This window comes from Mizuhopecten yessoensis, unplaced genomic scaffold (genome assembly GCF_002113885.1).
Source record: "Mizuhopecten yessoensis strain PY_sf001 unplaced genomic scaffold, ASM211388v2 scaffold715983, whole genome shotgun sequence".
Lineage (NCBI taxonomy): Eukaryota > Metazoa > Mollusca > Bivalvia > Pectinida > Pectinidae > Mizuhopecten > Mizuhopecten yessoensis.
Window position 1 is genome coordinate 45,586 of NW_018479889.1, and position 25,149 is coordinate 70,734.

Here is a 25,149-nt window from a genome sequence, read left to right on the forward strand (position 1 = left end):
GTTTAAATGTTCCAGTATATTCACTCAGATAATGTAAAATGTGTACCACACATTCATACGCACTAGTCGAGCTGGCCTCGGGTACAACCCATACGTTACGTAACTATCATTTTACTAGTATAATATTAGAAACGTCGAACGTTACTAGGATGGCATGGAGGGACGGGATCAGTTCCGGATTGATCGTAATCCCCAAACGTTCTTTAATCCCGAATTTGACATGTATATTGGGTACCTGTATGGAATAACAGACACCTTCGCCTGTATACTACTCGCGTGATAAGAGAGCGACAATCACATTTCGTGAAAGTTAACCACTTATCACAAGGGTGAAGGGAACGTTATACGAATACTGCCTTTGTGACATTCTTGACATTTAATAAGAGTTAGGAAGCGTACGCCTTTAACATGTACTGTCATCAAAGGAATATTGAACACCGTCAAATACAGACATCATCCCACGATACATCACAGTTATTAATGAAATATGCTGACAAAACAGTTCTCAGGATTTTCATATGGTGTTCAAGTTAAAATGGAAAATATGCTACAAATTTGTTCATCGATTGCATCAATAAATACTGTTGCTTTGAAGTGTCAGACTAGATATGGTGTATTTCATTTGACACAAAATACATTTATTGCACTTTCACGTCCAAGGTATGAGGTTGTGTTGGTGCCAATTATTTAATATAAATATCTTGCCCGATATGAGCTTGTATAAAACCTCATTAAAGGAAATATATCTCCTCGGGTATGAGGTTGGTTGAAAGACCATTACAAAAAATACTTCTCCCATAGTATAAAGTCATGAAAAAATCCATCAATAAGATTCGTGGTCCCTCTTTGAAATGGTTTCACGCCGAAACTGTTAACAAATGACGGCTGACATTATTGTGACAATCCAAAAAACATTCTGATATAATCCGGTCTCGTTCCTACTAATGAAGAAAACAATCCAGTGCAGACAGTAAACAAACCGGTAATCCGAACTCAAAATCTGTGAAACTGTGAAAAATACGAACAATAGGATTTAGAATAAGAACATGTGTTCTGGAAGGCGAAGCTGCCTCTGCTTCATTGACAACACTCATCATGTTTATCTAGGTCAGTCCGAGTAATGCCATGTTCCCAAAGGAAGAAACGGGATAGTGGCAACGAAACCACAAGGAACACTATTAAGCGTAATAAAAACTTAAATATTCATAAAACATAAAAAGAAGAAATACTTAAAGTAGATCATGATTGCGATTATGCAACTAGTCTATAATCTTCAATGTGATTTTTTTCAACTTTTGATATCCAGGTGTAGGGAAATGGCAATCATAATTATGTTCAAAATGTAATTTATTGTAAAACATACACATACTAGTTATCGTCAATCAACATGTTTTCATATTATACTGCTGAATTATCCTGCCTAAACAGAAGACAAACATTAAGGTTATTTGGCATTATAGATTATATATCCTTCTAGATTACGTAGCAACCTAGCTCTCGGGTGATTGATATTTACTTCACATTGCAATCACTACGCAGCCCACAAGTAGTTGTTGTATCCATGTAAATATCTAACTCAAATATCCGTGTTGAACACCTCGGTCTGTGTGATGAACTACTCCAGCTTAACACCTTTCTAGGTCGTATACCTACCGTTACTAGTAGGTAAACTGTTTATGTCTATGTCTGCAAATTCGCCAGTTTAAACAGTCTTTTAAACACCAGATATACACTCCCTCTGTTGAAATAAAAATACCGAACATACATACATATTAACGGACAATGAGAATTAGCCTTTTCTCAAGACTTACTCAACCGATGAATCGTCTTATAATTTATGATTTGGTATTTAAACAGAACTTCATGTCAATCACTACAAGTGACTTTAGCATTTCATTCCATTTTGGGTGAAAAAACACTCCCAAAATATCGGGACAAAAAACGCAGGAGATACCGCTTTTGCCCAGTTACTGTATAACATGAAATGTTCGTTGTGCATAAACTTTCGTGGTTTTCGTGGTTGCTATTAAACCACGAAACAATATACAACGAATTTGAATGATACACATGTCTATACTGTTTGTTAATACAGGATATACAAGAAAGTTTGTACCACGAAACGATTTAAATGGCTTCAAAACCACGTAGGAAAGTATCCACGAACGTTTCGTGTTTTACAGTTAATTGAATCGGTTTCAAAAACAATTGTTTTTCCGTCGTGTTATATCACGTTCACTAAACTTAAGGATGGTTTCCGATAATTTTTGTCATTATTGAGACATGCATTCTCGTAAACGCATTTATAAACGACGAACAACATGATATTATAAGGCAAGACTATTGCGTTTTGATGCAATTCTAAAATCCCATCTCGACGGCTTGTAAAACTCACCAGTGGCGTATAGTGTCTCTGCGTGGTAAAGGGTGGGACTGTTTTCAAGTTTCAGGTTTGCCATATGAAATACCAAAGGTAAAAATGACCTAACTTAACACTGTTATATAACAGTATAATTGGGAAGACCGTTTGCTTGGAAATTTTATTGACTGAGGAAAATTATCCATAGCACTTGCCGAGTATCAGAGTATAGTATAGCATAAATATATTAAGATATCTAAGAGGATGTCCTTGGTTAGTTGTTATTTTACCTTGTACCATTCCCTAAACATATTCATATATAGTCTTTTTGAGACAAAATGTCATTTTGAAATCAGTTGCAAATACATTGTATGAGGACGTGTATATACAATAATGAATGTAATCATAAAGTATTGTATATGTTAACAATTGATCGAATGTCAATATAACTCGAAATATAAACATATTCGTTCAATACATTTGACCTTTATATTGATAAAATAACCATTTATCTAAGTATTGGGACCCTGGTCTTTGGTATTGATAGCAAGGTGAGTTACAAATTATATACAGGTAACTAAGTACATGGCTGATACAATTTATATACTAAGATACCTAGACATCCCTGTAGGTCTAATGAACTCCCATGGTGTCTATATCGCACTAGCTAGCCTCATTTGTTATGATAATTCACAGACAATGTGCTTATTATTGTCAGTAATTGACTGCTTTCGTCATTAACCCAAAAGCGCCAAAAAATGTCAATAAATCTTGCTTATTTATCTAGTTATACAATTGATTAATTCGTTAAAAGGTCACACGCAAATATATTGAAACTTATTTATGACAGTTTCCCAATAATGTTAAATATTGAGCCTTGGATTTGGTTAATATGTACTTAGTGTGGGTCAATACACAATGCTTGCATGTATCCACAGCATGGTGGATCAGAAACATGTTTTATATCTGGCAAGACTGTTTCCATTTGTTACTGAATTGATCATATTTATACCATGTTAAATTTGATACTTGAATATCAAATATTTGTTACATGAATACAGTATCGATTTTGTGTGTGTTCTCTAACATCCACAACGTTCGTTCAATATATACCGGGGATGTTGTATGGTAACTTCTCCACTATTTACGAACAGAAGGGCGACTGTTCCTGTACCTGATACAATACAACTTCCGCCTTTCACCACATGGATATTTACCCTGTATTGATATAGAGATACAGTTTCAACTATTATCTTTCAATGACGTGACTATCGAATGTTCCACATATCAAAACTATTTAAACTACAATCTACACATATTACCGACTGCATTACAGAGATTTCTTTAGCAAATAAAAATACCTTTTGGCCACCAATTGCTCAACTGTTAGTCATGTTAACAATGAATGTCCATGCCTGGCTACGGAACAGGAAACATTTTTTACAACCTTTCATTTTGTTTTTCAGTTGCCATATTCTTTGCAGATAGTACCTCAATTCACACTTTTTTCTCCAAGTTGAAGAAGTCATTACCTTTGATCAACATTTCCATACTAACATGGCCTAAGTACATCGACTTTATTATATGACGAATACAAATGGTCTGTCAGAAAAGAGTGTGCATTAAACACAACACTTAAAACATACCAGACACACACCAACACATGAATTAAAAACTTTGAAACATGACAGTTTACCAATGGGTTGCGCAAACACTCTTTGTGTAAATGTGTACAGAGTCCTTGAATACAATATATATATTGTCCCGTTTCACTGTAGTTGCAGATTTTTCGATTACAAACTCTACAGACTCTGGTAAGACCTATTTGTATGGAGAAAATGAGATTAATTTGATGTTACACTCATTCTCGTTCAATTGCTTCTACGTTGCATGGGTCATTTAATGTTTTATATCATTCTATCATTATCATGGTGCATTCATCAACAAAATGGATATGGGTTTTTTAAGCAACATTTTCATTTTTTTAATCAAGCAATATTTTGAGAATGAGTGTTTATCATGTCTTTATGAACAAATTCATATGAACAACACTGAATTTGTTAATCGTTTAGACAATGAATGTAGTTCTAGTATGTTTGAAGTGTATTAATAATTATCTGTATTTCTACAACAAAGAATCCGTTTTATTTCGTGCCAGAACTATTTGTTAGAACTTCCGAACATCTGTTCAACACTTATGTAAATCAAAACAATGCAAACTAATGTTATGTGCCTTAAGCCTACCCATTTTCATTGTCTGTCGTTGAACCAGCAGACACGGCAGGTTAAGTTTATGTAAAAACAAATATGAATCATATCACAGTGTTTTATGTGAAACAAACATCAAACGAAGAACGGACTTATCAGGAGGTTTTACATCTTAATGTTTATGTTAACTCAAGTGTGTACTATTGTTCCATGTGTCGATGCTGACAAGGGTTGAAAACACGTGCAGAAGCAAAACAAAGTCAATACAATTTATCTAACAACACAGAATTTTTCCAGAATTTTGATTATTTTGTTGATTCTTGTTTCCTCATAAGTTTGTTTATTGTTTGACATTGTGAGCATATTCCAATCTTTGTCGAGGTAGAAATGAGTTCACCCTTACCATTATTATCGCACTTATCATTTCTTCTACGCTGTCATTGAATGAAGATCACATTTCGTCGCTATATAAGTCATACGAAAAGAGGCAAACCTCCGCACCAGCCAGCTACATAAGTATTTCTTGATACGTTTCTCTTTAGTATGTGACTACACGGCGCCTTTTACTTATCGTCGGTCAGCCGCCGAAAGGGCGGGCCTGATCCCTCAGAGCCACAAAGAAGAAATAAGTAAACGGATGACAGACGTCATTCTACCTCCCATAGAGAATCTTGGGGAGGACGAATATGGCAAGAGCAAACCTTCGTTTAAACTCCCATCTCTCGACCAAATTATGGACTTGGTGGAAGATAGATCCAAAGGTTAACAGTTTGGTTGAAGCGTGTTGCAATGCTGTGCTGCTAACACATTGCTTGTTGCATGTGATGTTGATTCAATAACTTGTGCATTAACTATGTTTATCTGTTCAGCAAATAATCCCAATGTTTTTGTCAAACACCCGTCTTCAAACCTGCAATGATATTTTTTAACCCACCACAGAGGGTCGTGGAAACTTTGAAGGCAAGCAATGGACACATCGTCCTAATGGCTTCGGATCAAATCGTTATGGTAAACCTCCTTGGCTTTCCGTCCCCGACATAACCACGACTGTCTGTTTTATTTTAAGTCACATCTATATATACCCCTTCCTTTTTCACAACTAACTGTCTTTCATTGCATCAGGAAACCACCCACCAACGTTTATGCCTGGAGTGAAACCACTCCTAATGAAATGGCTAATGATTACGTTGATATCATTGTCTGCGTAGGATCGATATTAGTTACTGTAAACTGACATATTTTTGCGGACGATTATTTCCGTGCATCAGCGTCTATTCTCAAAATACTCGTATCGGGGTTTACCTTAAAAACTATTTATGATATGCTGGGATTAAAATGTTCTTATTGCTGGTGGCTACCAAAATGTAGCACTTTCGAATCAGTTCGGGGAAAAACTAAAATATGAATAACGCTTAAACAAGTAATTTCATAATATAATGTTCATTATAGTTGAATGTTATCAACAGAAAGAATAAATATAGATTTTGAACGTTTGCATAATGTTGATTTGCATCGATTGTGTGTTTTTGCGTTATGTGTTCTTGTGTGATTTGTGCTCAATAACCATATTTAACAATTTATGAATACCATTTAATTGTATGCTTTGAACATGTTAAGGTTACATTTTTTAATTCCTAGAAATAAAATAGTATAATAAGGTAAAAAGTTATGCATCGTTATTTTTAGAATCTTTAAGCGAGAACTTGCCAAACCGAAACACAATAGAAAGGACAAATTATTTCCAGCATTTGCTTTTCTAAAACCTACCTGAAGCTTTGGTGTATACACATGTTTGGATTAAGAGGTTTGCTGTTTAGTAAAACATCTATACACATTCAGATACAATGTATATCATTGAATATATGGTGGAATAAGGCAAAGACTTCGTGGTAACTTTTTTATAATTATCAAAGTATTCAAATCATGTATTTACGTCATATTACAATATGATGACTTCTATATTTCTGTCGCGTTATGGCTCTATGTAACGAAAATATACAATTATCTTTCAAATAATGTTATGAACATATTTGTGTTTATTTATACCATACCATTATATACTTATTAATATTTACCCTTATTATATGTTTGCAAATATCTATACCCCTAATATTCGTTTATATAATCATTTGTATTCGCCTTGACTACGTAAGATGTATGTATATATATTTCGTGTACCTCTTATGTGAGTAAGTATTAATAGCTTAAGAATTTTTAAGCAAAACGATTTAAGTGTTTTCATCTTCACAAATTATTAACGAATGTATATGGCATCTTAGGATAACATTAAAAAAAAATTAGTTGATGTAAAATAAATATTAAATGTCAACTACATATATTTCGAATATATTTCTTATAGCGTCAATGTCTTTTGTTTTCAAGTACTGTACGATGATGGGCGCTTAGATACCATGTAAGGCCTGGTTGTCATTCAACCATAAAGGTCTTTTGTTATCTCCTATTCAATAATTACACTGTAATAGAACAGACTTGTATTGACAATATGCATTGTGTAAGTTTAATAAATGTCGCACTTATGACAATTTTTTATTATCCATTCTTTCTTGATCGTGTTCCATTTTAGCAGTTTCGGGGTATATAGATATAAAGATACGCTTATATGAAAATATCTTGTAATTTTGTATTGTTTTCTATTGATCTTTGTCGCACGTCAGTATTATAAATCAAAATCTACTCGTGTATGTTTAAGTTATGCATGACGAATATATTTCATTGTTTAACGAAAACTGGCATGTGAATAACTCACAGGGTATGACATATATATAAAAAATATATTCCATTACTATTAAAACAAATACAATGATATACTTATATTATAAGATAACAGATATTTACGACTTCCTTCAACATTTTTTCACGGTTATGGATAACCTATATCTTAAGTGAAATGAGTCGAATGGCGTCCATCCTTTATTAGTTGTACAAGTAAATTGACTAAAGTGCTTTCTTGTAAAAATAGATTAAAATGAATATTGATATTTTGTTTATATTAGCTTAATGAAAATCAAACAATTATTTATTTGTTTGTGATTAATAAGAGAACTAGAAGGCAATGGCACAGCAGACTAATCAACAACAAGTGGTCTTAGCTCTTTCATCTCTTCCGAGAGACTTTTCAGACCGATTTAAAGTAGTGTAGATTGTGACTCCATATATCTCCCTCATACTTAATAGCATTTTTGTATATATAGATATTTACATTTGGAGTGCAAAAAGTATTGTTTGCTTAACCATTGATGTAGAATTTGGCTTAGTTGTCTATTGCATTAAATTATCGGAATAAACATGGTAATGTTTGTATATAGATCACCTTATTGGCCCGAAGGCTGCCACATCTCGGGGAAAGAAGTCCGAACATTCACGGAGTCAGTTTGAGGTGAGTCATTTGAAGTCGATGTCCTGTAGCGATAGACATATTACGTAATGAAATCTTGCGTTCAAAGAGAGAACGTCGCTGATATATGTTTACGATTGTCGAGATTTTTTTTATTGTTTTTTATCATTTTATGAATTAATGCAATAAGGTCAGAATAATCTGTTTTCTTCTAATTCATAGCAGTGTTTATAATAAAGGGCGATGTTGTCTACAAAGGGAAGTGAAGTGGATGTTTCGTATAACAATTTGAAGATTGTGTAGGTTTCACGGGGAAGTGATGCGGAATACTTGTGGATGTTTCGTATAACAATTTGAAGATTGTGCAGGTTTCACGGGGAAGTGAAATACTTGTGGATGTTTCGTATAACAATTTGAAGATTGTGTAGGTTTCACGGGGAAGTGATGTGGAATACTTGTGGATGTTTCGTATAATAATAATATGAAGATTGTGTAGGTTTCACGGGGAATTGATATGGATGTTTCGTATAACAATTTGAAGATTGTGTAGGTTTCACGGGGAAGTGGAATACTTGTGTATGTTTCATAAAACAATTTGAAGATTGTTTAGGTTCCACGGGGAAGTGGAATACTTGTGGATGTTTCGTATAACAATTTGAAGATTGTGAAGGTTTCACGGGGAAGTGGAATACTTGTGTATGTTTCGTATAACAATTTGAAGATTGTGTAGGTTTCACGGGGAAGTGAAATACCGATGTATATTAACCTCTATGGTGACGTTATGTTTAGGTGGCTGACATGGTGAAGGATAAACTGAACACAGGACATAACGGACTGAGAAATCTCTTCCGGTCAAACGACCCGACTGGTCAAGGCAACGTTACAAGGTAAGTCTGCAACTTGTTCTTTCATAGAAATGTTTATAAGATGAATGAAATATCAATAGAGAGACGTCCTAATCCTATTCTATGTCACTATACACTTTGTCGATACAAATTAGCGCTGAAAATGTACCAGTATAATTATATTTGTTAAAAATTGCTAATATTGAACGGATTATGTCAAACACATGGTATGTGTACGACTTAAAATGACTTTCGTTTGCTACGTAGGTAAGCATTCTAATGAACCTTAGAGATTTTATCAAAGTGTGTATTTTTTTTTTTTTTCTGTTTTGTTACAGAGAGGCATTGCTTCGAATTATCTATACAGTGTGTGGGTACATATCGACTGACCAGTTTAACAAATTCCTCAAAAAGTAAGTCAGACTGATTTTCTTACATAACCTGGTGTACCAAACAACAGTTAACTTCCTGCCCTACCAATAGTTGTTCGAGGGACTTAAAATCTCAACACTAATCCCTGTTTTAATATTTAAGGGCATTATGAACTATTAGTGGTATAACTAGCCAGTTCTTCATTACTGTGGTGAAATTGACCATACAAATTCAAATGACTTAATGTGAATAACAAACCTAATCTAGTTACGACATAAAGCTGTATAATCCACCAGTAGCCGTAAATTTAGTTTGCTGTTCATATGAACCTATAAATAATAAATACCGCTCCAGGTAATTCGGTGTATTCGGTACAAAAACCTGTTTGTACTTCACAATAAATATATACAGAGAGGTTTTAAACATATTATAATTGTATATGCTTTTTATCAAATCAAATTCATCGGGTTTCTTCAAAACTTTATTGAAATACTTATGTTTTAGCAAGAAAGTTCATTATTTAGATTGGAAATTAGTGTATATTTTTCCTGATTCCAGTAAAAGACGCGAAAATCTAGTTCACAATTTTAAATCGCCGATATCGAAAGGTTAACTTTCATGTGATTGGTGTATAGATATCTTCAGATGATTTACTGTCGTGTTAAATCTGAGATCAATAGGCATCGGATTGACATCATGTTCGTTTTAAATTTGACAAGTACCGAATATTGATTGGGGGAGCTTTCTTACTGCAATGACGCAAAACGAATTTTCCTTTTTTTATTTATTGTTTGTAGTGCCGAACGCATGATCAAATTGAGTCCTTCGAACAATATTTATCCTTAGGTGTTTGAGAAACTATGTTGTGGGTAACTTGTATTTTCAACTTCTTTACCTAAGTAAGATACACTTTTTTACGAATGAAGTGTCATTTACTTTCTCATCTACCTATCTAGTATTTGCTAAGATGTGTGTTAAGTTAGTTATATATTTTACTTATTGAAAATTACAAAACAGGTTTATTTTGGGGAAAATATATATAATGTGGAAAACTTTCTCTGGGAGATTTAGATGATAAAAATCTACAGACATGTATGTATATCAGTGAGCTAGCTCGTTGACTTACATGTGGGTGATTGTGAGAAGATCTTTCGATCGTCACCCCTCCACTAAACAGCCCTCTGTGATAAATGTATACAGACGAGAAGAGGTGCTGATAGCTATAAGATTATGTCAATAAAATACAGGGACCGATGCAAGCAATCTTATCAAGTAGAGTGAAGTATTTGCTTTGTATTACCTTTGATCTATTTGATCCGAATATGGATTTAAATTCAATGTTTGTTAAGGTATTGATAAGAAATAACCTGGATCTATTTTGACATGGAAACGCAATCTTTATATTTATTAAAATTGTTTGAAATAACAAAATTTATTTCTACGTTGAAAGAAATGTAAATATGACCTATTGTGACGTCATCAAATATTAACTAAATAACATTAGCTTACATGGTAACCTCTCATTTGAAACAACTCATACAGAGTCATTATTGTGGAATTTTAAGTTTCAATAGGCTAGTTTAAATGGGTTTTTTAGATTAGTGTTATGCATCTGATCTGAAATGGAAATTCATATAAGTTTCTTCATTTTTACAGAATTGGCCTTGAAGGACGAGAACCTATATCGTTTGATTTGTTTGTAAGCTGTTTCAAAGAAAATGAAGTAAGTATACTTGGCAATATTTTCAAAATGATACACATGAGAAAAGCCTATAGATATCATATAAAAATCGTTAATTATTTCGCAATATTGCATTTACCATAATTATATAAAAGCTTTGAAGATGAGTGTTCGTAACAATAAAACGTCAACAAAAATCGAGGACACTTTTATGAATTATATAATGGCTTGATGATAAAGGAATTTTAATGTTGTACATCTCAACGGGCAAATGCGACATCCTGTCATGTATTTGACGGGAGACACCATCACAAATTCACCTGCCATTACTTCAGTATTAATGTTGTCATTATTTTTAGTTTTTAAAGCGTTATATATCTTTCCACCTTGAACAATATGTTTATCGAAGATGTCAATAAGGATAATGACTTGTTGCAAACTAAATATTTTATTACAGTCAAATGGAATCTGTAAGGTAAAAAGGAGGAAGGAAAAAGTCAAGAACTATATAGACATTGACCTTGGGGATCTGAGGGTCAAACCTAGGGATAATATATTCGATAACTTTAAAACCTTGCCGGTAAATTATTACTTATATTTATAAAACAAATAGTTGAAGGTTTGTGGTTTAAAGTAGTATGGTGTTAATCAATTAACCTAAGTAGCATAATTTGAAGCATTTTTTATTGGTATAAGGAGAACTACATTTGAATACGTAGTGTTCTATATTCCACTGTGGGTTTTTTATATTTGCAATTGTGTTGTCGTCGTTTTACAAAAGTGAAAAAATTTCAATAATTGGCATATGGAGAAATGTGTTTAACTCATATTGTTTTTAAATTGTGTTGAGAGAAGGAATCTGGATCTTTTAAGTTCGTTTTACTTGTTGGTGCTGGGTTATTTGGAACACTTATATCGAAAGCTTCTATTATATTATAATGACTTTATTGTCTCTATGGTTATAGCATTTACTATTTCGTTTATTGCTTTCATGATTTTTTTAACATAACATCGCGGCCAACGATGATCTACCGTAAAATTATTTTCTTTTGCTAATCATATACATTATAACATGCGATAGTCAAAATATCAGTTAGAAATAGCAGTATTCTGATATTAAATGAAAGCAAATAAAATATACCATACATATGAATTTTAAAAACATTATCGCGGATTCTTTTGCTATAATATTTTAAATGTATATTTTAAATCGTGATTTCATGAAAGTATTTCCTGTTCATGTGATGTAAAGATATCATGTTCATATTTCCTCTCCCTGTGATTCAAAGATATTGCTTGAAAACGTTTGTAACAAATTAAAAATTACCGAAGCATTATATTTGTGACTTGTCAGGCTGTGAAGAAAGAGTGGGTGAGTCCCGTGCAGCGCTCACTGACAGATAGGGGAAATCGGAAGAAAAATCCCGAGGAGAGTTTAAAAAACACAGACATGCTTGTAGAGGATCCGTACTTCTCAGCCCCCTTCTCAGACGATATGTTCAGACAAAAAATCAAAACCATGTAAGCCTCTTCCTAAGCACCTTACCAAAACTATTTACCTAACTATCCGAACGTCTCAGTTTAAGCTCATTTGAACGAAAGACATCATTTATGCATCATGCATGTTTGTACCAAATTCAGCTTTCAATAGAAAATCGATTTCCTGTCACCATACTACAATTCCCTAATGCTAATATTATCGAGGAGGAAACGTTAATCATATACATGTTATGATATCCTTTATCATCTACCACCAAGGTATAACTAATGTGTATCACATTCTCTATTTTCCATCATTTCTATTCCAACATGTTAATGGTACGTTTGAAACGTTAAGTTTCCCTAACATCAAAAATTAGTTATGTAATTGACTAGCTTGTCCTACTAAACATGAAATGGAAATTTGCATCATTGCTTGCAGAGATGATGCCAGGTTGGTTTTTCCTGCTGCATGTTTTGAGCTCAATGGTATGATAGTACCTCCACAACTCCGCGAGGCCTATGCACAACTCGGCATTTACATGGTCAACCGAGACTTCGATACATTATGGAAGAGGTAAATGTGTTCTATTAATTTGAGTCACAAATACCATTAATGATGTAATATTGTTTGGGGTTCTTCTTTGATCAATGGTATCTAGGTTTTGTATTTTATGTCGATTCTTCATAACTAATTTTCACAGTATGTAACCTTTTCAATCTGCAAATTCATAAAAGTGAATTCTTTTAAAATGCAAAACATCAATAATTTTGCATGCATGGGTTACCAGGTTGTCAAACTAAATATTGTATTAGTCATTTTATGAATTCAAAGAGAAACCATGAATGAGACAAATTCTTCATGGTCGTGTAAAAGATAATATATTCTTCGTCTTTGTCTAGGTATGATAAAGAGGGCACAGGAGCCATTTTTACGCACAGATTCCTGAAAAGGATCGGGGTGGATACCGGCAGACCAAAGTCGTTAACTGCACGTGATTTACCCATGCGATATCAAAAACTCAAGGAGGAAGTTAAGTCGCGACCTCGTTCTGAGGCAATGGGTGTAAATCCTAAAAACGAAGTTAATTCTCTAACGGAAACAAACGCTAACGAACCTCAGGACAAACCGGCATCTGCCGAAAACAAAATTAATGTGGAAGTGTTTATGACCACAGACATTCAAGAGCAGGCGGCATCACGTAAGGATGACTTGTATACAACTACACAAACTGACGAGAAGCCGGTGGACAGTGCGCCGGATAAACCAACCAAGGAGACGAAGACCACAGAAACCCCTTTATCAACACCACAATCGAAAGTCAGAATTCCCAAACGGAGGAAAAGCGTGAAGCTTGACAATGTCGTTGACTGCCTTCATTATAGGGTAAGTTTTACTTATTACTAAAATATCAATACTTTTGTTTATTTTAATCTATTCAGCACATAAAAACTGGTTATTAAATGTTTTTAATTACATGCTTAATGGAATACGTAGTAGTTTCTCAATTATAAGTAGTCTCTAATGGAACGTACCTGTTCACTATACAAGAAAACATGTAGGTTGATTGACGACATTTACGTCATATCCGGAACACCTAGATTTAATGTAGGTTATTGGGGGTTTATTGTTTTTAAAGTCCTGTCTTTTCATGACGAATGTAAGATTAAAGTTAGTCTTTTTTCTTTTAAATTAGTATTATTATCATTTTCTATTTTAGCTGCTTTAATTTAGTTTGATGCTTCATACGGAAGTTTCTAATGCTGATCAAGCGTTCGATTATAATATTTTATATTCGTTGAAAAAAGATGGTAAAAGACCATTACCTGTATAGATGAATTTAAAAAAAAATCCTTTAGTGTCATTGTACGAGAGATTTCCTTAACTATTATTGAATAAGTAGTTTTATCCACTATCATTGTACAAGTGCTTTCATGTATTGTCATTGTACAAGTGATTTCATGTATTGTCATCGTACAAGTGATTTCATTTTTTGTCACTGTACAAGTGTTTTCATTTATTGTCACTGTACAAGTGTTTTTACAATTTGTTTTTTATGAATCTTCATTCTACAAGTGCTTTCATTTATTTTCATTGTATACGAGTTTTCATTCACTGTCATTGAATAGGTACTTTCATTTACCATCGTTGTACGAGTTGTTTCCTTTACCAACATTGTACAAGTGTTCTATTTACTGTCACAGTTTGAGGAGTCCTACAACGCTATGATGACAGCCTTCCAGCTCTTTGACTACCTGAGTGACAACTACATATCTCGGATAGACTTCCGACGGTGCTTACAAGAATTTGGCTTCAACGTTACCGTCACGGAGCTCGACAACTTCCTCGCAAGGTGAGTCGGGATTCTGAGTAAAGGAAATATCAGATTGTCTTAAGATTAGTTGTCCAAGATTTCCTTTTCCTTGTTTTGAAATTCATTAGACCAGTGTTTGCTTTATTGGAGATGTTAATATATTTACATTGAATTGTATTTCTATTTTTACTACATTTTGGAAAAGTTCGCTTTGGGGTGTCATATTCGCTTTTGTGTCTTAGAAGTTTTAAAATATGTCAACAAACAATATGCTTAGAATTTTTTTTAATTATTTGAGATGGATGTTTTACATGCTTTGAAGATTGTTTCCATTGCAGATTTGACTGATATAACAAGCTATACCATTAAGATAATTCTTATACTTGCTTACGTCCTATAAAAAGTGAAGCTCCCATGAATAATGTGTCCTGGAATATGTTAAAACATTCAGCATTATTGTAGTAGAGTAAACTGAAGCATTTTGACGATTTTTCATGTTATTATTTGTGTTTGTAGCTTTTATTGGCATAAATGGTACTTGAATGTATACAGAACAAAACCAAATGCTTGCTTATGCTTACAATGACATTCGGTAGTCCAATGAATGTTTCGACCGTAAAGTAACCATGCTATTTGTCAGTGTTTAATTGTAATATGCCGGCTAAAATAGACTCGCGGATATGCTATTGAATCATAAATTACTGCCTTTTTATGAATTCATTAGCATTGCGCACTGACCTTCTTTCCTACCTATAATATATATTATTCATGTACCTTACAAAATTATTGTGTTAAAATCAGTAAATAACATAGTTTATGTTTTAAAACACAGAAAGATCACACGGACCAAAAGATTCAAAATAAAAAGAGAGGTGACATTTTGCACTAGACGCAAGATGTGGTATGTGTCTATAGCAAGCAACTACCTTACTGTTTAAACCTAGTATTAGGCGATACTATGCTAACTGTTAACGAGGAAAAGTAGGTCAAATGTATATTTAATCGATTTGTGATAGCATTTTCTGTAGGTGCTTCAGTGCGACTGGTCGTCGTTGAAGAGTAAAGAAGTACTTATATATAATTAGTTGTAGATAATTATAGTTAATATTTGTGTAGAAATTAGATACATGCCATATAAAGCCATATAATGTACTAAAATTCGATCTTTGATTTGTAGCTCATTAATCATAGTTTTCAATAAACTGTTTCCATTTTGTCGTTCAATTCATAATTGAATTATACAACGATTGATATAAAGTTTAACCGAGGGACAAGGTGATGAATTGATGCGTTCGTGTCTCAATTGATTGTGTTCATATAGTCATTAAGGCGAAGTCGGTTTCTTTGCGATTCTTTGGGGAAACAGTGGATGTTCTGGAATATATGCAGGTGCCCTGCATTAGTATAAAATAAGTCTTGAAATTTCTATTTGAGTCACAGCGAGTAAGAGCTAAACAAGAAAATTTGACATCATTAATACAACAAGATGAAAACAGTACATAGATTCTAATGCGGACAACTAATTATAAGAAAAGAAATATACCTCAGGTAAAACAGCAAAAGGAGCATATGAAAGAAACCATTGAATAGAACGACGAAAAACATAAAAAGGACAAATAGATTATGATGAAATTTACCTAAAAATTGATATTTTAAGCACATTATCATGGCATTATATGGTGTGTGTGAGTTCAGGTATAGACCTTTACAAGTGTGTCTGTCTTTCTGTCCGCCTATCTAGAATTGGAATTCGTTCTATACGTGGTCAACTCAACTACAAGGAATTCCTGGCTAAGTTCCAAAGCAAAGCTGAAAACAGCATAACGAATCGAACGGTTACAAACCAGTACCACATGTAAGTAATTCAGGGACTTAAAGCATAGAGGTTTTTTTCTGTGTGAATACGCTATTGTGTCTTTCATAAATATTATTAGAGCTAGCCTGACTTGTTATTTTGTGAACTGTTTCCTATAAACAAAGTAAAGTGATAACACAAAAATGAAAAGTTTCAGTTTCTATTTTAAAGAAGTTATCGTCATATATTGTTGTTACAATGTTTATTACTTCATTAAATGATATTTTTATCGTGAAATGTAATTGAAAATGATATTCTCATTTATTTATATAACATTGTTGCACTATACCATCAATAATTCTAAAAGATAACAGAACTTTATATAGGTTATATTCATATTACAAATGTAACATTAATGCATTACATACAACTACTAACAGTATATGATAAGGGGAAACAACTCGTACACATGTTCCAAACTTGTCAATATATACATTAAAATAGCGCGGAATCTGATTGGTTTAAAGCGTTAAGTATATTTTTTTTAATATGTAAAAAGAGGGATTTATTAATAAAATATATATTTGATGCGTTAGATAACTTATTGTATTACCTTTATATGTCATTTTTAATTAACGGAGGCTGTTGCAGTATACTGGTCTTAATGTATGGTAACTTGGTAAGACAGCGTAATCAAGGCTAACATGATCTTGCCCGGCGATTGAAAATGCTTTTAATTAAAAGGAACTATGTTTAATTCAATCTGTTTAGGTACAACAAATATTTTTTTCAAATAAACCTGTTTACAAAATATTATTTTATTTTTTGCTTTCTTTTCCCCTTCCAAATTCAAGAGGTTCTGCTCTGAAAACTCTTGTCTACACTGCTCCATTAGTCGTGATTCATGAATCGAAGGTTCTCCGGTACCTGTTAGCTAATTGGTTAATTCCATTTTGTTCATGCAAAAACCCAGGCGTACAGAGAGGATATTTATATCGAAACCGTTGCACATGGATTTCGAAGATGACAAAATCTGCAAACTGTTTAAATATTTGCCAATGTCTTTTTAAAAACAGGTTCCAGACAGACACACTACCTGGTTCACAGGGGGGACTCACAGCGGAGGAACTAGAGGCTAAACTTGTAGAGTATTTCCATGGGGATTTCATCAAACTCATCTCCTACTTTAGGTAATAGTATATACATATGTTTTAAAATCATCGCACAACTGTTGTCTTCTGTACTGCTGTCATTCACTCCTGTTTGAAGGATGATTGTTTGCACGAGAGTTTGCGAGGACAGTTGAAGACGATTTAAACATTTGTGGACACACGTTTCGAAACATTTAAAAAGACAATATGTACATGTCATTGTCCATTATATGAATTTAAATCATCGTGAATGCGTTTCAGAAGAGCAATCACAGAAAGAAAACGAATTGTTATACATTTAAACCTAATGAGGTTGGTGATTGATTGTTTCAATTGTGACACTGCAGATGTGAAATTAGAATTCATAATGTTTTGTGATTCTCCACCAATGGATGTTCTTGAATAAATGCAAAAGTGTCCTGCATTCATATGAAAAGAATCTCGAAACTTGTATTTGAATTTCTTAAGGTTGATTAAAAAGAATTTATTTAAGACTCAATTTGAATAAGTTTTTATGAATTTGAGACCTAATTAAGATCGTTAATGACTTTGTTCCTGATAAATATAAATACAAATTCATATCAATACTAGTGCCTCCACAACTCAGATATATCTTAAAATGAACACATTATAAATCAAGAAAAAGAAATAAATAGTATATAAAGACGTATTCGTACCATTACATACCCATTAAATGCTATTGATATGCTTTCACCAGATGAAATTTGATACTGAAACTTATTTCCTTGACAATGGGAAGTGTTATAGCTATATCATGCTATATCATATTATTCTCAATTTGTAAAATTAAAATTAGTATTAATCATGTAAATACCTAATAATATGTGTTTAAATACATATCACATAAATCGTTTTACGACTATGATTAGTATTTATTTCATCAATTGCACTTTTGTATGTATAACATGATAAATATTTAAATTAAGGTCGTGTGACAAGTACAATTTGAGTGTTATTACTCCACACGAGTTCCGGTGCGGAATAGAACGGAGGCTTGGCTACCAGATATCTGAGAAACAATGGGATCAGCTACATTCAGACGTTGGACAAGATGGTGACGGACTTATCCCCTACCACAAGTTCCTCCAGATGTTCGATGTCATGTAGGTGAAACTTCTTTTTCGAAATAAGATAGTAGCATATATTTTACATACTGACATCATATACTTACTTTAGAAATTGAAAATTAATTTAAAAAAAATATATGCAGCATTTGATATAACGCCCTGTCTAGCTAACATAAGCCACTCTAAAGCGCTTTACAGTACATAGATGTACAATTAATACAATTATCATATACATTAATCAATACAGTTTTTAGGAATTCGTTGATTAATTGAGGATCCATGTTTTACTGCAGGCAGAACAATAGGAAATACCACTTTGTTTTTCGTTTGTACAGTAACTTCCCCTTAATTTCGTTTCGCATAATTATATCTGTCGCGCAGTACTTTCGTTGGCTTGTAAGCTCGATCGGTTGGACCAATAGCGCAACAATCCGAGGTACAGGGTTCGAATCCTAGTCACACCCAACTGATGTTTTACTCTCAGAAAACTGCTATCGATTATTATTTGTTGATTTCATCTTTATTATTTTCCTTAAAAGTCCTGCGAAGTATGCTTTTCTCTTCAGAAATGAGGTAGTCACAGGTTTTGACAGTATTACGGGGTCCTTTATGAACTCTTCTCAGTTTTTGACGATTTATCCCCAACGACAGAGCCCTTAATGTTTGAAATCATGGTCGTATTTCAACAGAAACTATTGATATTGGAACATAGGGATTTGAATTTATTTCAACATTTAAGTGAATTACATTCTTTTTACGGTTTTTTAATCATTGATCATTTGACCTGATCTCTCTTTATCTTTTCAATGTCTATATCTTACTGAACGCAGTATAACAATGTAAACGATTTACCCATTAATTAACCTATCACATTGTACGGCCTACAGACCCGGCTCCTGGAATAGGAGAATGGAGGACGGAATGGCCGTGGTCCAGGTCAGTGGAAATGACATGAGCCATGTCCCGGAACTGGACAAGCTGCGAGAGAAGGCCAAGGTACACATGGTACCGCATGAGGTCGAGAAACCGAAATCCGATGTCAGAACCGTTGAAGATGTAAGTGTTGATGTTTTTATCTGTATTAATGATATATATTAATGTAAGAAAATTGTTTAAATACTTTTCAAAAAATAACATTTTTTTTTTAAACTTTTATTTATGTATGAATGGTGTCATTTAAATGTAAATAAAGATAATTATAAGAAAGCATATGATAACGGATTTGTCTTACGTATTTTCAAAACAAGTACGTGCTCATTTCGTTGTGATATAATGATGAAGATGTATTTTAATGTCTTCCCTCTGGTTTAAAACGTGTAATTTGAACAAACAAATAAAACATATTATTCGTTTTGACAGATCCAGCTCCTGTTAGATGACCTGTTTAACACCAAATTTCACACTTTTGACAAGGTAAGCTGGCTTTAGTTTACTTCTTTGAGAAAATACATCTTGATCATATCATAAATAACATGCCAACGTAAAGGCACGTTTTCTTCGCATGTGAAATACAGTTTTGATATTACGTTTTTGCATGTGTGGGGAAATTTAATTTATTGCAACGTTTTCTGATTTGTTCTTATTCTGTCGTTATTGCTTTCATAACAATTTATTTATACGTGTATTTCTCTTAAATTTTGTCAACAAAGCACTTTCTCACAAAACAAAAAAGTTTTCAGCTGGATATTTAATGTAACATTTGCGGTAGTTATTTCAATAAACCACCAGAAAATAATATATATTTAATTGCATTCGGTTCCACCTCGCTGATCTCAGAAAGCAATATGTTTCTTTAAATATCCATGATGATCGCTCAATAGGAAATGAATTGGTGTTGAACGAGAATGTCCCTTAACATTGTGTTCATTGTGTAATGTATTCAACACAAAATGGCGGTGTGTGGGTGTTTGTATCAGTGCACAATCTGGAGTCTCACTCAGTGGGGCCTAAAAATAGAATAAATAGGAATGTAATGGCACGAATCTTTTGGCGTTATTCTCACACTCGTCCTTACAAATGTAAATTAATAATTCTTACAGTACAACCTGTTTGTGAAAATTCTTTGATATGATGATCTTTGAACTTGCTGTCTGTCATTTACGCTGTAGATGCGACATACTTTATGGTTTCAGCGCTCGATCGCATGTGATATGACTTTAATAACAATCAATTCAAGAACCTGTTTTGACATTCATATAAAATAGTTGATCAGAAACTGTGAACAAACCCATGGTTTTGATGAAATCTTTATTGTGTAGACAATTTCGATTTCGTTATTTCGATGATGAAACCTCGGTAGTTCGATTTATTGCCTACATATTGGTATTATTTATCGATTGTAATAACTTGTTTGTGTCATCTTCATGCAAGCATAAATGACAAGGTAAAACTTGCCTGTACTTGAACATGTTTGTTCTACTAGCGTGTTATAATTTTACCGATTATTTCTATATGGTGTAAAATATCTGATAACTAAACTCAATTACCTGTGGTTTTAAATGGTCGTGCAGTTTTTCGCCAATAGCTGTTTAATGGTTTGCTACGTTTGCATGTATGTGCATAACTACATGATTATCACTCCTATAAAACGTATGGTTTTCACACTTCAGTCGTCTTTTAGCTTATTGTTTGCACGAAACAGTCTACGACCATTGAATACAACATAAGGGTAAAGAGTACCTCACCATAATTTGTCTTGTAACAAGGTTTTTAAAATCCCAAACAAAGATATTGCCGAAGATAATTTGAAAGCGTTCGCCTGAAATTGTAAATTTCTACAAGCAATGAGGAGAAGCTAATCATTATTAACCTTTCAGTGAGATGTTTAAATCCACAAGGGAAAATAAGTGATACTCTGGTACGATACCCTAGCGTCTTTGTGTACATAGAGTACCTTTGTGACCTACCTTTACATTCCTCAGATAAATCAATATCAGGGAAGACGTGTAATGTCAATTTCTACCTGTGGAGGGTATGTCAAAAGAACGTCCCACATGAGTGAACTACGGTGTATTTGGATATGACCATCTATTTATTTAAGGGTTTTGACCTTGTAAAATAAGTCTTGGTGTAAGCGTTGAGTTAGGTGATCTGTAATAGGAGTGTTGACGGGATAGCTTTCTACCTGTGTTATGACAACCCCATTTCTATATTGATCCGTACCTCTGACGAGAGGCTCTGATTGGCATATATCGATTATCTTGCATCTTGGTTTACCTTGGAAACGTGTATACAATATAAATCGCCATCATGCCAGATATTGGATGAGGATACTTTGGATAGTGTTGATATTGTACCAACGTTTGTGTGGTGTCGTCAGTGGGGTGGTGTAAGTGTGTGGGTCAGGTGACCTACAAGTGTGAGCCGCCATCATGAATTTTATGGATATGTCATTGATGATAACTAAGAAGGAGATACACAATAAAACCACTTCCACTAATACGTCATCTAATACGATGACACGTAGTTCGTCGAGAAATGGTTACCGCGCCTCCAACACACGGGCTGTGTCCAGGGCGGTCACTACCTCCTCAGAAACACGCTCTGTTACACATTCTGTCTCTCTACAGCATTTCAAGGAGATGGACAGAAAGATGACCGGACGGATGAGTAAATGGCAATTCGGTGCTCTAGTAAAACTGTGAGTATATCATTGGTCGTGTTGATAGTAGTTATTTTACCAAATCATTGTATATGCTATCGTAGTTACTACAGGGCTATATTTTCATTGTATAAGAGATAGATATAACGCCTTATGCTGTAGATAAAAATTATTACTGCAAATGTTGTGAGATTTAATTAAACTATCTCGACATTAGGCATCACATTTATTACAAGAGTAAATTATTTTAGATCGCTTTTCATATCATTAACACGAATGTACGCAGACATGACGTAATATCTATGTAATGTTCTATGTTCCTGTAAGTCTGAGTCTCTGGAGAGATATGACGGAATATGTATTGCCTTTAGTGTGACGTCACAGTTGACTCCATGATATCTGTACCAACCACAATCGCTCTATGTAACACTCCACCACATAAGTGATAATGTCTTTCTGATCATCAATCCTTTAATCTCGACATTGTCTTATTGTCTTGGAGATATGATTCAATTTCCGAGATCATATTTGATCCGACCGATATAACACACGGTATCGGAATAAACGGTATGATTAATACCTTCAAATGATGTCCTTTAATTTTGAAAGACAATGCTTTGATTGTATTCTCATTATATACATATTCTCATGTAAAATCTACATGCTATTATAGTATAGAGCCCACATAAGTATATATGTTTACATTTATATATATATCTATATATCATATATATAATTTTGGCTAATGGAAGGAGTAGTATTTTTATGTTTTATTTTTCATTCAATATTATAGAAAGATAATAGCATGGCTATTTTCTCATTCTGTTTTAAAATCATATGTATAACTTATTTATATAACATCTATTTTGTATTTATATTAACAGCTGTGGTTTGACACTGACCCAGCCGGAAATGGACAAAATGTGGCTCTCACTCAACGTGGCCGACGATGGCATGTATAGCTATAACTCCCTCCTCAAGAACTTCGTCAATTTAAAGTCAACCACTGCCGAAAGGAAGGAGATTGTCACGCAAAGTATGTGTACAGGAGAACGATCGATGCGTATGAAAACATGTTTTTTTTTGTTTCATACATTATTCAGTAACAATATATTTCGGTTCAAAATGACACATTCATTCTTTAATAATGGTATATTTTTCAGAGATAGGGATAGGGGTCTCAGTTTTCTCTGAGAATATTTTTCAATGTCCAAGCCTTGTTCTTTTCACCAGACCTAACTTAGTTTCTTATCCCAGTAAAGATATATTCGTCATAAATAAACATCAACTTGCAAAATACTTATTTTTGTTATTAAGGATATGACAAACAAATATTCGATAGAAAAACGAAGAAAACTATGAAATGGGAATAGTAATTATAGACGAAAATACATGTAATATCATAGTAGGACAAAATATCTCATTTTCGGTTGTCATATATTTAGAAATACAATAAGAAAAACTCATTATGGTAAAAGGATTCATTGTAATTTATAAGGATAGCGCTATTCCGATTTATTTTAAGAGAAAACTAAACGTTGTCATAATATCCCTTTATCTACATCAAACGGTAAGATCTATACCGGTCGAGTGAAGTCTTTGGTCCCGTTACGCAGTACATACCGCTTACGTTGTTTGTATTAGATGAACGCCTGAACCAACGAATGCATAGACACCAAATCAATACTCTCATTACTATTTCATGAGAATGATAGAATACGTGTGTTAAGAGTAAGGATTATTGCCGAGGGTGTTGAAATCGACAGATACAACAGTCGATAGCTACCTATTTAGTCGACAAACCGCGTTTATTGTGATAGTGATCCAACTAAAGGTTGTTGCCATCATGTCATCATGCATGACAACAGGGAAATAGAGATGAGATTTGAGGCAAAAACAAAAGCTCGTATAATGATAGTTATTTTCTTACATCACTTACCAATTTATTTGATCGAAATATATACCCGCGATCTTGTTGTTAGATATCATTATTTTAATAATGAATGTATAAACTCCAATTAAGTTGTGTTTTCCCATAACGGAATGCTATGCACTATTATAATAATCGTTCATGCTCAGGGATGTAGGATAGGGACATTCAACTTAAGGTGTTTCCCCTATCTGACAAACTGTCATATAAGAATGTAAGACTCTTTAATGCCCATGGATATAAGAAGGGAACTTCCACTAATTGGGGTTTTCCTATATTAAATTTCTAAACTCGAAAGAGTCTTAAAATCTATATTATATCACATACCGTTGATCACGTGTTAACCATGCATAGTCCAAAACCCTGTATGATCCGAAATACCACAATCCATAGACACAGATAGTTTATATTTATGTGTAGCTGTTCTGTTTATTGAAGCTGTGTAAAGATGTGTATTTTATTTGCTTGTACTTTAAGACCTGTTTCATTTGGGCTTTTCTTTTGGCTTATTTGCTTACTTTCGTCTAAAATCACAATTGTACACTGTCTACATGTAAAAATCAAAGGTCCAGGACTATACCATAGTAACACTATTTCAGTTTTGGCTCATGACCGTACAGGCCTGGCAGACAGGGGTTCGCGTAACCCCACAAAACGGAAGCGCAGTACTGGTATCATTCCCACCATCGGCTGTATGTAAATAATTGAGTTATCTCTCTTTGTGCAGATGGCAAGGGGCTTTCGTCATACGTGGACAAATATTTATGTTTATATAAACATGTGGTTGTTGTGTGCTACATCTAACCGGATTCTGTATGCTCTTTATTAACTGATGTGTTTAGTAGTTTGATGTGGGTTTTTTTAAATCCAAGTACGAAAATGACAATACATAAAATAGTCTATGAATATAAATTATTTAAACCCAAAAACTAAACGCCTCGGCGCAGGATTAGTTATAACCGATACAAAAGGA

General features: G+C 33.6%; 1 protein-coding gene across 6 annotated transcripts in view; it reads left to right on the plus strand.

Annotated features, from left to right (window-relative positions):
• Positions 1–25,149, plus strand: part of LOC110441472 (EF-hand calcium-binding domain-containing protein 6-like) — a 41,327-nt gene that overhangs the window by 4,348 nt on the left and 11,830 nt on the right. For 2 of the 6 annotated variants that reach the window (XM_021484624.1, XM_021484629.1), the window contains exons 3-20: positions 4,135–4,170; positions 5,107–5,325; positions 7,891–7,961; positions 8,709–8,806; positions 9,103–9,177; positions 10,793–10,859; positions 12,172–12,338; positions 12,739–12,873; positions 13,200–13,683; positions 14,502–14,650; positions 16,353–16,466; positions 17,483–17,596; positions 18,505–18,681; positions 19,533–19,701; positions 20,005–20,058; positions 22,215–22,285; positions 23,131–23,282; positions 24,776–24,868. In XM_021484624.1, the coding sequence (XP_021340299.1) occupies positions 4,135–4,170; positions 5,107–5,325; positions 7,891–7,961; positions 8,709–8,806; positions 9,103–9,177; positions 10,793–10,859; positions 12,172–12,338; positions 12,739–12,873; positions 13,200–13,683; positions 14,502–14,650; positions 16,353–16,466; positions 17,483–17,596; positions 18,505–18,681; positions 19,533–19,701; positions 20,005–20,058; positions 22,215–22,285; positions 23,131–23,282; positions 24,776–24,868 (2,445 nt within the window). Of the gene's footprint in view, positions 1–4,134; positions 4,171–5,106; positions 5,326–5,503; positions 5,573–7,890; positions 7,962–8,708; positions 8,807–9,102; positions 9,178–10,792; positions 10,860–12,171; positions 12,339–12,738; positions 12,874–13,199; positions 13,684–14,501; positions 14,651–16,352; positions 16,467–17,482; positions 17,597–18,504; positions 18,682–19,532; positions 19,702–20,004; positions 20,059–22,214; positions 22,286–23,130; positions 23,283–24,775; positions 24,869–25,149 lie in introns of all 6 variants that reach the window. The other 4 variants (XM_021484627.1, XM_021484625.1, XM_021484628.1 and 1 more) reach the window with 4 other exon arrangements.